General features: G+C 37.7%; 1 protein-coding gene across 1 annotated transcript in view; it reads left to right on the forward strand.

Moving 5' to 3' along the window:
- The first annotated feature begins 1459 nt into the window (after nucleotides 1-1459).
- Nucleotides 1460-12426, forward strand: part of C2CD5 (C2 calcium-dependent domain containing 5) — a 74469-nt gene continuing 63502 nt past the window's right edge. Inside the window, exon 1 of the mRNA XM_010003012.1 lies at nucleotides 1460-1504. Coding sequence (XP_010001314.1) covers nucleotides 1460-1504 — 45 coding nt within the window. The remainder of the gene's footprint in view (nucleotides 1505-12426) is intronic.

A 12426-nucleotide genomic window follows, 5' to 3' on the forward strand; every position in this document is an offset into this window, starting at 1 on the left:
TGCCACCACAGAACCTTTCTGCTCCCTCAGTGAACTCTCCAGCTCTTCACGGACTGCTGAGGAAATCCAGGTCCTCAGAGGGCTCTGCATAATTCTCAGTGGATTTTTCATACCTAAGCCCAGCTGAATATCAACTGGTGCTGCATATGTAGAACATATATAGGTTAGCTTTTAGTTTCTACACCTGTTTTTATAATTGCACCTGAGAGAGCATTATTCTGTTTTTATAAACTTGTCCATCACACAAATGTGATATGCTTGTCAAAAAGGCAAAAGGAATAATGGGATGTATCAGGGAAGATACAACAAACACATTGGATACAAAAGTAGGGGGATTATAGTGCAAAGCATTGCTGAGGTTTCATCTGAAATACTGTGCACAATTCTGGTTCCACATCTTAAAAAACAAACCAGGTATGGATAAAAGATAATAACATTATTAGGTAAATGGAGGCCTCCATTTTCTTGTAAGAGAAGCCTGGATCTTGGCTAATTCCATCTAGTACAAGAAAAGTGTGCGTGGACAGAACCACCCATTACAAAAGTTTCTAAACAGATGTATCCTGAAGGGAAAAGATCCATTTAGGCTAAGAACCAGTACTAGTAGGCACAAAATAGGCACAAACGGCTACTAGAGTGCTAGTTGGAAATTTCTAATAATGCATCAAGGTTCTGAAATAGCCTTCAAATATGAGTAAAGAGGACAAGAAATGTCTTTTAAATTAAAAACAATACATAGGTAAGTCATAAGAAACTTGGTAACTCTGTCCTCTTTGATATCGAATAAAAAACAATGGGCTTCTTAATGCAGGGTAATCAGAGAGGGAAGTGGAGAACAAGCTCTAGCTGACTGTACTTTCAATTCATCCTCCTACCGTTTTAATTTGTGGCCATTTGGAATGAGAAGGGTTTGGCATAGAAGCATAACCCAGCCTACATCCAGCCCACCCCTAGTTAAGGATTTTGATACTTCCCTATTATTTTCTGACTATGAATATCTGGTGTGGATAAACCAGACTTTTTTTTTTTTTTTTTTTTTCCAAGATTACTTTCCATCTGCATCAACTTCAACTACCTGCGTTTATTCATCACAATTTAGGTACCACCAGCAAGCAAAGCAGTGAGTGAGTATTGCATTTTACAACACACCAAAGTACTTCACAGTGACTGCATGAAAAAAAAAAAAAAAGTATACAGCCACCAAAACCAGAAAATGAAACCATTACACATATCTGGTTTATAAGCTGAAGGTTCCCTTTCATCTGGGAGCCATTCAATGTCACAGATAAGTTTGAAATACAACTTCTGTAACAGTGCACTCTGCTAATGATGCCTCAGTTTGGGACTGGAAAAGACCATAGCTGCAAAGGTTACATCTGAAAGGCCAAGCTGTTACTTTGCTGCACACAGGTAACAAAAAGTGGTGATGAACACAATTTTGCATGTTTATGTAGCAATCATGGATGAGCAGAAAACCTTGCAAGATGTGAATGACAAAGGACAGGTAATATCTGAAATTCCAGGGGGAGTCCCCATCCCTTCCACGCTTTTCTATTAGTTACCGTAGTTTGGTAGAATCACTCCCAAATGGATTTTGCCTCACCCTTGTAGTTCTCACCCACACTCTGGTCTGTCTAAGGCACCAAGCTATGAATTCCTGGCCTAGAGGAATATCAGAGTACATCCTGATCAAACAGATAACACATGTGCATGTCAAACACTCAATAACACATGCATTAGAATTACTGCCATGGAAAATATGTACACTTCCAGCAGAGTTTCCCCTCAGGCCAGTGACTCTTCTATTAGACCATGCATACTCTGACCACAGCAACTATACCAGTGGCTATAGCTTAGTTCAAATAGGTGATCTGCAGTGCAGCTCATCTATTGTGGTAGCTCATGCCTTGTTTTCACGCCCTGTTGTCTCAGTGACATCTAAAAACTAAAACCAAGCACAATGTGTGTGTTTCTATTAACGCAGGATCTTACACAGCAGATATCACAATAAAATGTTTCAAATGTTATCTGAAACAGTTCGTGCTTTTTTAAACTTGAAGACCAATGCCATCAAGCTGTTTCCCCACATATGCAAACAATAACAAGGTTAAAATAATATTAGGTCTGTCTTAATTTCAAAACAATCCTCCAAAATGAAGGCTGATGAAGTGATTCATCTGTTGACTTAAAGCACTGAAACTTACAAGTGCATTGAGATAATCTCTGGCATAAACAGAAAATCACTGAAAAGCAAGGCCACAGCTAAAATATGATACTACAAGGTGACAGCAGTTAACTCTTGGCATTCAGCAGCTTTGTGATAATTAGGCCTTCAAAAATTCAAGGCCTTCCCTTCACGCAGATCACAGCTGAGCTTTGCAACAAGTTCTTGATTCATTTGACCTTTGCAAAAATTACGTGGAGGCTTGTTTCTGAAAACCAATTATATCAGTCTTGCTTCCCTTTGTTTGATGGAGGGTTCAGGAATCACAGCAATAAAATCAGGAAAAACAGTAGGTTTTCATACTACTTAAAGCAATTTGTGAGACATTGCAAGACTAGTAGTGTGAAATTAAGACACACAATTAGTGAACATGTCTAAAAATTAGCATAGATGTGCTGGAATACACAAGGTAGATCTGTTCTTAGTCATTACATGTGGTAATGGCAAGACAGCAGAGATCTTCCTTACTCCAAGAGCCTAAACTGTAGGATACAGCCCTTATGAGATGAAACCACATGTGTACATGAAAACTCTTCCGGACTATTGCAGAACAAAATTTTTGTTACTCTTTAAAAATACAGAAGTGTGACTATTTGTGTTAAACATTTTTTATCTTTTTTTTTTATTTTTTTTTTTTTTTTTACTTTTTAGCAGCATTGTCCTAGCTGCCTGATGCTTTGGTGCTAGCTAGCAGCCTACTTACCTTAGCTTCCAACTTCAGTAACACAGCCTTATCATGGCTTTAAACACAACAACACATTTACACCAGGTCCAACTGCCCTCGCCAGCCTGCATTCACCTTCCTCCTTAATCCTTCTCTGCAATCCCTTCCTCCTCTCTCTCCAGGCTTTAGCTGTGGGTGTCCAAGACAAGCACCAAGATGCCACAGTGGTGTAGTTTTTTGAAAACAGGTTAAGTGGTAAGAAAATTGTCAGCCTTCCCAGGGGTGGAAGCTGCAAAGGCTCAGGCCCCTGCCCTTGCTTCTTCTTTAGTCTTTGCCTGAGAGCTAGTGGGTTGGCTGTATCCAGCTTTGTAGATCATGGCCTTGCCTTCTTGCCTTGTCTTGACTTTCAGTGTGCTTCACTACTATAGTCATGACAACTGGTCTGTTGACTGGACTCTGTTACCATCTCTGGAATCACTCAGCTCTTCTTGGCATGCTGTGGGTCTGGACCCTGGTAGGCAATGTCATTGCCTCTGCCTGCCTTGCTGTCACCCCCATCTCCTGGCTTGCCTAATTAAGGTGTGTATTTAACTTTCATACACTGGAAGATGTTCAGTCATTTTACAGAGTTATAACGTATAACTAAGCAGTATATTTAGGATATATTTCTCAAGTTGTGCTGTTCATAGTCATCTTTGCTAATAAAATCAAAGCAATATCTCCCTCAGCTGCTATCAAGACAGTCCAAGGTGATGATCATAATTCTCTTGTACATAAAAGCACAGAAAAGCGGAACAAGCCTGATGAATGACAATTTTTGTACTTTGAAGGCAGTTTGAAGACACTGTCCTCATATTTCAAAAGTTCTATAGGTTGCTGTTAGCAGGGTCAAATACAGCATTGAACACAACTCTGTCAGGAATGAATTAAGATAGTGTTCAGAGAACAAGCACAGATGACAGGATCCTACCTTAGTTAACCAGTTTTTAAACTACAAGTTTTAACTTAAAAATTAAGGTGGCAAAGTGTTTGCTCCATAGCTACTAATCAAAAGGGAATTGGATTAATTCAAAATAATAAAAATGAATCAGTATTGAGACCATCCATCTTCTTTCCATTCTACTCTACATAAAATAGTTATATGTATCCAAGAGTATATATATAAGTGAGGATTTTTTTTTTTTTTAGTGTGTTTAGTGAGGCTTCACTTATCCTGCAGGTCTTTAACTTTTATGCTTGCTCTGTGAACAAAAACTTCCCTCTGACCCTTGGCAGGTTTTAGGAATGTATACAGGAACCATGATACAACTATTACAAGCTGAAAAAAAATTGCTTTGTTAGAAGTAGCCATCTTAATGTTCCAATAACCCATCAACCATAGATGGGTTTTCTACTTTGGACTTACATGTACCTTCAGATACAGGATAAGATTTTATCACTATAACCACCTAGATCTGCTCCCTACTACAGAGCCCCAAATCTTGTAGTAGTATGTGCACCCTTGTCTTGCCATATGAGACAAACAATGCACGTTCTCAGTAGAAAACACAAAGTGAAGTTGGGGGTTCTAGTTCGGGCTTCCTGCCTACCCCTCATCCAGAGCTCTCAGGGAAAGAAGGGCACAGTTTATTCTATTTGTTCACCTTTTTCCCCATCACTGTGCCTGAAGGGAGAATTTTTCTTTCTGGCCTGTCAAGTGCTCCATCTCATACCAATCCCGTCACAAACACTTGGCTAAGCTGAACTTGACTGACATTTTCTGCAGCAGTAGAACATACTTTTCACAACAAATTAAACATTGATGGAAAGTGAATTACGAGGATATTACTTTCGGTTTGTAGTTTAAGCTTCTAAACTTACCACCTCAAGTTGGAAGCCTTGTTTTTCTCTTTTACACGTGCCAAGGGAGGAGACAGAATTCAGATCAGGACCTGTTTTGTGTCCTCTGGCTTGGCATGAGAGTTAAACTCAAACAATGTGAACCCCAATGTGTCTGATGTTTCAACAGCAAATAAGTATCACAGTATAGACATTTTAATAAGAAGCTGAACGTAAGGCTTTACATGCTGCTGAAATAAAAACTCTGAGTTTATTACATTTTTATTGTTTATATACAAAACCCCTCACATCATCATGTCTATTCCAAGTGGATCACAAGAAGCAAAAAAGCATCACATGGTTACTAAGAACTGCATTCACTTCATGGTTTAGAATACAAAGATTTATTGTTTTGATTGTAATCCAATGTAATCTCTTTAATGCACCAGGAAATAACTTGCATATCTTGTGAACGATCTTGAAGACTACTCTATAGATAGTTTATGCAGTTACTATACTTAAAATAGTTACCTCTGAGGCAGACTTACTTGCTGAGCAGTATGTATGTACCGTTGCTACCTGTGCCAGAGCTGTTGACAAGACAAACTACAAGAACCATAGCTTTAATAACCATTAACCTACTTCAAAATTTCAGGATCATCATCTTTGATTCTGATGGCAATTGCAACATACAAATACACACATTCATTAATATGGCCATGTTTTGGGATGGGACCTGAATAAATTACTTCTTTGTTACATTTAAACAGGAAAATACCAACAATGTACCAACAATGTTAAGCAGAATTTAATAATACACACCAAATATAACCATTTTAATAACTGTAAGTCTAATACTTATTGCAATCACAGTTAAATATTTCATTGATTTGTCTCAACTCTTCAAAGGAAGAAATGCTGAAAGTGTCACTGAAGGACTAATTATCTTCTAATTATATAAATACTATTGCTGACAATTACATTTAATTACATTATTAACTAGACATTGACTAATTAACTAGGGCTTTGTAAGAGTGAAGAACTCTGAAGAGCTATTATTATTGTGCTGCTTGTAACTAAATATCTTTGCCACAGCACATGCACACAGGATTCTGCTGCAATCTGTGAACTGATATTCCAAGGATGTCATTGCCACTCATTGCTCATAAAATGCACAAAGTCATATGCAATGTTATTTCCCTCACACAACTGTAAGAATGAGAAATGATATCCAATTACTAGCTGAGAACATGACATCAGATCCAGCTGTTTGATTCCCTCAGTAGGTAATTGCATATATTCTTGTGTTAGTGAATATTTATTTTACCCAATTTCTTGTAAGTCTATATAGAAATTGAGACCTTCATAGACCAATAATAGCATGAAATAGAACACTCTGAAGGCTCTCTGTTCTTAACAAACTGTTCAGTACGGACCAAATCCTAACCTGTTGAAGTCAACAGAAGATTGACTTGATTAGACTGTTGGAAAGATGTCATATTCAAAGGAATATGAAATGTTGATATCTACTTCCCAAAGGAAATACTTTCATTTTATATCCAGGAAACAAGTATATAAACAATTCAGAAATATAATTTTAGGACTAAGACATACTGGGCTATGTTTTACCCCCTTAATGTAAGCCTTAGTAATACCTTAAGCTTTTGGTTTTTTCCTGAAAAAACAACCAGGTTTTATTCAGTTGGCTATAATATTTTAGAATAGTATTAGAATTAAAGAGGTTTCACTGGATAAACTTTTTAAAAATACATATTATAGATATTAGCACTTTTGTCTGGATCTGACTATCTATTGTATCACCAGTACAGTATTTGAATTTCCTTACAATGTTTAACTTCAAAAATTAATTCCAAGATACTGTCTCCAAGTAAGTTCTGTATTCAATTCCTATGTAAAAGAAAATAATAGACTATGTTATTACCCCTCACCAATGTCGAATTAACTTAGTTCTTTTAGCCTAGGAACAAATAGCTTCAGGAAAAAGTAAACCACACATGTATACCATTACTTATGTCACATACTTTAATTCCACCGATGAAATAATTTATGATGATAATCGGATTTTTACCTTACAGTTACACCATCAAGATTAAAAAGCACTATTGAAAGATTCAGCTCTGGGCAAAGTAGGATGAAGTCAGCAAAACTGAACCCATAACATCCTCCCCAAGTAACTAAGAGTCAAAATGAACTTTTCAGCTTTTATATTAGGTAGCCACTGTTTACTGTCTGCCTTCACAGCCTCTTCCTGCAGCTGTCTCTAGGCTTACTCTCCACCTGTTCTACATGTGTGACCAAGGAGGGAGGGAAGGAGCTGCCCTAGCAACCAGGGGCTGGAACTACAGATTTTAAGTGCTTCCAATGACTTATGACTAAAGGTCATTAAAAAATGCCTATCTTTGCTATCCTGCTCAGTTGTAACTCACATTTCCATTAGTCATATCTATGTATTTCCAATTGCAATTTGTCCTGCTCAGACTTCCATCCTTTTCTTACCATGCATGCTGTATTAGAGACCCCTTATGGTAGCACAAGTTAGTTCACACATATAGTAATAGATATTAATACTGCTCTTAAACTTCTGCTTAAACAGGCTAACTACATTGAGGTCTTCCAATGTAAATCACAAACCTCAGTAATGAAGCCTTGTTCCTCCCAGGAGTTTACAATTAAACCTGTCTCCATTTCAGTGAGAGTTTCATCTTACTGATTTAATTGAGACAGGATTTCACTCCGTAACTTTTAATCTAATGAGAAGGATTAGGGGTTGCAATGCCACATCAAGTACCTACAGGCAATAATAAATAGTAGCAATCAGGATACATAATTTAGACAGCCAAGCACACACAGTCAGAGCAGAAATAAGTTTGCGGTTCTTTTTTTCTTCCCCTAGGATGCAGAGGTCCTTTATTAAGGATGCATATAATCACTTGATACAAGACCTTCTTGAGTATTCTTAGTTTTACAAAAAAATACTGGCATTTTTCCAGAAAGGAAATATTTGCACTGCAGAGTTTTCTTTGTTGGTAACAGTTGACAAGGACTCCTGTTTCTAAGACTACTCATCACAGTAACAGCAGTAAAAAGGGAGCCAGCATCTTTGGTGAATCCTAATCAGCAGAAGCAGAAATAGATTCTCTTTGATGTACTTCAACAAACTAAAAAAACCACCAATAACAAAAACCAAAACTTTGTAATTAGTTTTTTTCCTCAAATCACCTCAATACAATATAATAAAAGAGCACTTCTCCCCATGATTAAGACACAGCTCACCACATCTTGGGTCACGTTGTAACCTGAGGAAAACCTAGGCCACCACATTATAATCTGTACCTTGAAGGCAGCTGGTAAGCTAATATAATTGAAATCTATCCAAAAGTGATGGGTCATCAGACTGAAGTTACTGGAAAAACCTCTTCTTTGGAGTATCAATTTCTAAACTAAGGGTTCAACATGTGTCTATCACAAAGGAAATCCAAGCATACACTGAGAAGTTAAGCAAAAAGCAACACCAAAAAATCCTATCTTACTTGCAACATCTGGAAAAGGATCTTTACATTTAATTGGTAAAATCTCCCAGCTTCCCCACACAAAACTCTCCTATCTATATGGCATTCATTGTTCCACACAAGATGTCTCTATTACTGTAATTAGCAATATTCATGGTTTGTATAATTGGGTTACAATGCCATTGAATACATGACAATACCTGCTCAAGTAAGATTACACTTCTTTGAGCATATCACATTTGTTATCTTGCCAAAACATGACTTCTATTGTCACTTTTAATCAGAAGAGAAAAAAATGGAAAGTCTGTTGTAATATTTTTTTTTCCTTAAGATGAAAATACACATTAATATTTTCTGTGGAATTCTGGCATGCATTATTACTGAGAAAGTACACACTGCAGCTTTAGTTTCAAGTATATTCATTAATATTGAACATCACTTGCCTTAAACAGCAGAAATTCTAACACCATTATAGATGCCTCAAATAGTTTGCATACTCTAGGGATTTGACTTAACTTTCATCTGAGTCCCTTCTACCTTTCACTTTCTGTGAGAGCCTGCTGGCCCTAGAGAAGTGGGATACTATCAGCATGAAATGTGTTAAGTAAAATATTAATTTATGGCAAGACAATTCTCATTCTGCCAGTACAGAAAGTCCTCAGCCTTAAGACAGGTATAATACACCAAAAAGGTTTCCTATTGCATTAAATCATATCTAAGTGATGCTTCCAATACCTAAGAAATAGATTTGAACCAATTCTCCAAAACAGGTGTTTTCCTTACTTCTAGTCCTTTAACTACTAAAATCTTCCACTGAAAAGCTGGATCCCTGGACAGAAATTTTTGAGAAAGATGCAAGCATTGTATTAATCCCTGTATTTCATAATCCAAGACAGAGGGCGATGTTCACTAAGAAACACTGATAAAGCTTCCCTTTATTTCCTGTTTGTGATTTTACATTTTAAGAAAAAACAGTCTGTTCAGAGAGTCTTCAGAAGAAGTAAAAAAGAATGCTCAGAAACCTGAAAAAGACCTGCAAAGAAAGAATAGAAAAATTACTTATTTCAAACAAGTTAATAAAAAAAAGTTAGATGGCAACACCATTAAAAAATCCACAAAAAACTTTGCATGAGTAAAGGGAACAATTATTTCTTCTCTCATAATGTAAGCTTAGGAGTCCTGAAGCGAAATCACTTTGTAAGTTCAAAATAAAAAGGAGATAAATTTTCCCAAAGTAGGTAGTTAACCTGTGAACCCTACTGGCCCAGATGCTATAAACAACAAAAAAAATTACCTACAAGAATACATACCAGTTATTACCAGTTTAATCCAGGAAGCCTTCTAATAAAAAAAAAATAAAAAAATAAAATTTAAAAAAAAGATAATCTGTTCTCTAACTTCAGTGGACAAGACAAAAATAGATTTGTATTTCATCACCAAAAATAATCCCCATGGTTTTAGCTTTAGAAGATTTCTTTTTTTTTTAAGTTTGAAAATAAGCATTGAGATGGATTGTCTGGGATGATTAGAGAGGTCTTTTAACAGTCAGGAGTGCTGCAGGTTTACGAGAACATGCCAGAATAGTTTCCCGTGTTAGATGTTCTATTAAATGTTTCCCTTTCAGCGAGCTCGAGTCCTGAAATGGTTTAAGGATTGTTCGACATTGTAGCTACTGCATGTAGAGGCAGTACATTTAGCCAGGTATTCACTGTATTAATTGGCATTAGCCAGAAAAATTGTCCAATCTTTGCTGAACATTAAAGAGCTCCAGAGTTTTGTTTGGTGCATTCAGTGACTAAAAGTGGGATTTAAGGAAGACCATGGCATCACAAACAGGTTTCTTAGAACCACTACCCACCTTTAGAGACCAAACAGTAAATGAAATTTGTGTCCTTTGCTTATAAGGTACCAGGCAGTTTCAGTCTTTTGTTCAATGGGCTAGGAATTAATTTTTTTCAAGGATTCATGTCCTTATAAGCTGAAAATAAGTTCTACACATCACAAGACATACTGTTAAATCACAGTAACCACACAGTGCTTCTGAGCAATTGTTGCATCGTAACACCTAGCAAAAGAAGCAAAGAATGAGGTGTTTTGCCAGAAAAAATATACTACAAAGTTTACTTTTACCTTCTTTTTACTTAATCATAGGCAACGCCTTATTGTACACTCCCTAACTTTTGGGCTATAATGCAGAACACAACCAATTAATGAAGGCCAAACACTGCTGTATCTAACACAGGCAACAGAGAATGCTTCTTTGTAGTCCCATCTTCTGCCCATAGTATCTACTCCAATAGGGAAGTTAAGACTCAAGGATAATACCAAGTAATGTAGTGGATGAATGGCCCATCTTTAGGGTGAAACACTGCACCTGGCACTCACACCACATGCAATTCAGGAGGTTTATTTTCATACTAGTTTTAATTTGCTGCAACATCCCAAATGTCCTTTAACAAGTAAGAATGCATTTGGTGTACTGCTAGCTTACACTTTTCCATCACCCTTATCCAATGAATTAATATGCTCTCTAACTGCTTGATTGTGTGAGTCAAAACAGCATTTAAGCATGTAAAATCAGGAGATTCCATTCAAAAGGCATGTTTCTGGTCTAAACTAAACCCCTATCATTAGCAGTGTGGTTTTCATTTCCTTCCCAGGTCTTTGTGCTCAAGCAGTCTCATTCCAGTACTCGATTCAATATAGAAGGAATGAGAAAAGTGATAGTTGTAGAACACTCATTAGTAGATTTAATTGAAATATAGAATTAAGCCTGATAGAAATCTACTAAAATTATTAATTTGCTGTAAGAAGTTAGCTGGAGGGGTTACTTTTAAATCAATGTGCTTGGTGAAACTAACAGTCAGTTATGCCAAGCATCCTGCAGGTTGTGGTAACTTCAAGTCTTTCAAGACATGTCAACATGGTCAGGTTGATTCTGGACCCACCTGGGCAATCTACCAGCGGGAGACAGGACAAGAAGACAAGGGACTACAATGAACAAAGACCCCCACAGGAGACCCTCAAGCATGCATATTTATGAAGCAAATATTGTAACTAGTTCCATGAAATAAAATTACTACATAAAAGAACTCCAGGAGCTTATTAACATAAAACTGAATATGCATGTTTTTTTATATATTAGTTGGGGTGTTCTGCTCTGGAGCACTCGTTGGAGCCCTTATAGTGGAGAATCCCCAGAGCCACCCCAGCACCGCCAATAAAGAATCCCTGCTTAACAGTGACTGGTTTGCTGTTGAGTTCCATTTCTTTCTTTCAGAAAAAACACAGATCATACCTCTAGCCTGTCTGTAATTTGCTTGGATATGATGAATACTAGCAAAAGTATTAATTACTCCAGAGACAATTTCAAACAAACTAAAGAGGGGAAGTTCGGTATTAGTGAAAGCAAGAGCAGCTAATGGAGGACAGACACCCAAAGATCTTCTATACATTAATGTGCTATGCCACACACTACTGCATTTTATTAATATGGTTTGTGTTTGCAGTATCACATTCCAGCCCATAACATTATTTAGTCTTTTTGTAAGATTAGAAAGAAGGAAAAATAATCCAACCAGATCTACTATTTGGCTCAACATTTGCGGACTGCCTAATTAAAAACACAAGGGTTCTTTTATGCTCCTGCTCAAGACCACGGCAGCGATACAACCCATGACCCAGATTCTCTCACACCCCGGTTTCGTGCTCCGGGACTCCCACCCACAGGCACACACCTGATGTGAACCCTGGCCAGCCCCACCCCTTCGGTTTTCACCAAGCGTCCACAGCACTGTTTCCTAAACAAAGAGCTTTTTCAGGCATAAAAAAGTCAAAACCTGGCTACATGAACCATATCAAATCCTATTTCTGATAACTAAATTCCATTTAATCTATTCATAATCCTTCAAATACTGTATAAATATTTGTCTTTGATTAAGAAGAAAAACACAAACAAACTCAAAACCGTGGGGTTTGGTTTAAATCCTTCCAAGAACGCTCCCTGCAGGCGCCCAGAGATGCAGAGGTTACACAACCCCCCTCCCTCCAGCGGGCCCGGAGGCCCGAGGCCGGACCAGCCCGTCCCTCGGGGAAGGCTGGGAGCGGAGCAGGCCCCAGCAGGGCAGGGCTCTCCCAGCGGGGCCGGAGCACGGCGGAGACAGGGGAGCTGAGCAGCCCAGCCCGACACC

The sequence above is a fragment of the Chaetura pelagica genome, unplaced genomic scaffold (assembly GCF_000747805.2).
Source record: "Chaetura pelagica isolate M959 unplaced genomic scaffold, ChaPel_1.0 scaffold117, whole genome shotgun sequence".
In the NCBI taxonomy this organism is placed as follows: Eukaryota; Metazoa; Chordata; class Aves; order Apodiformes; family Apodidae; genus Chaetura; species Chaetura pelagica.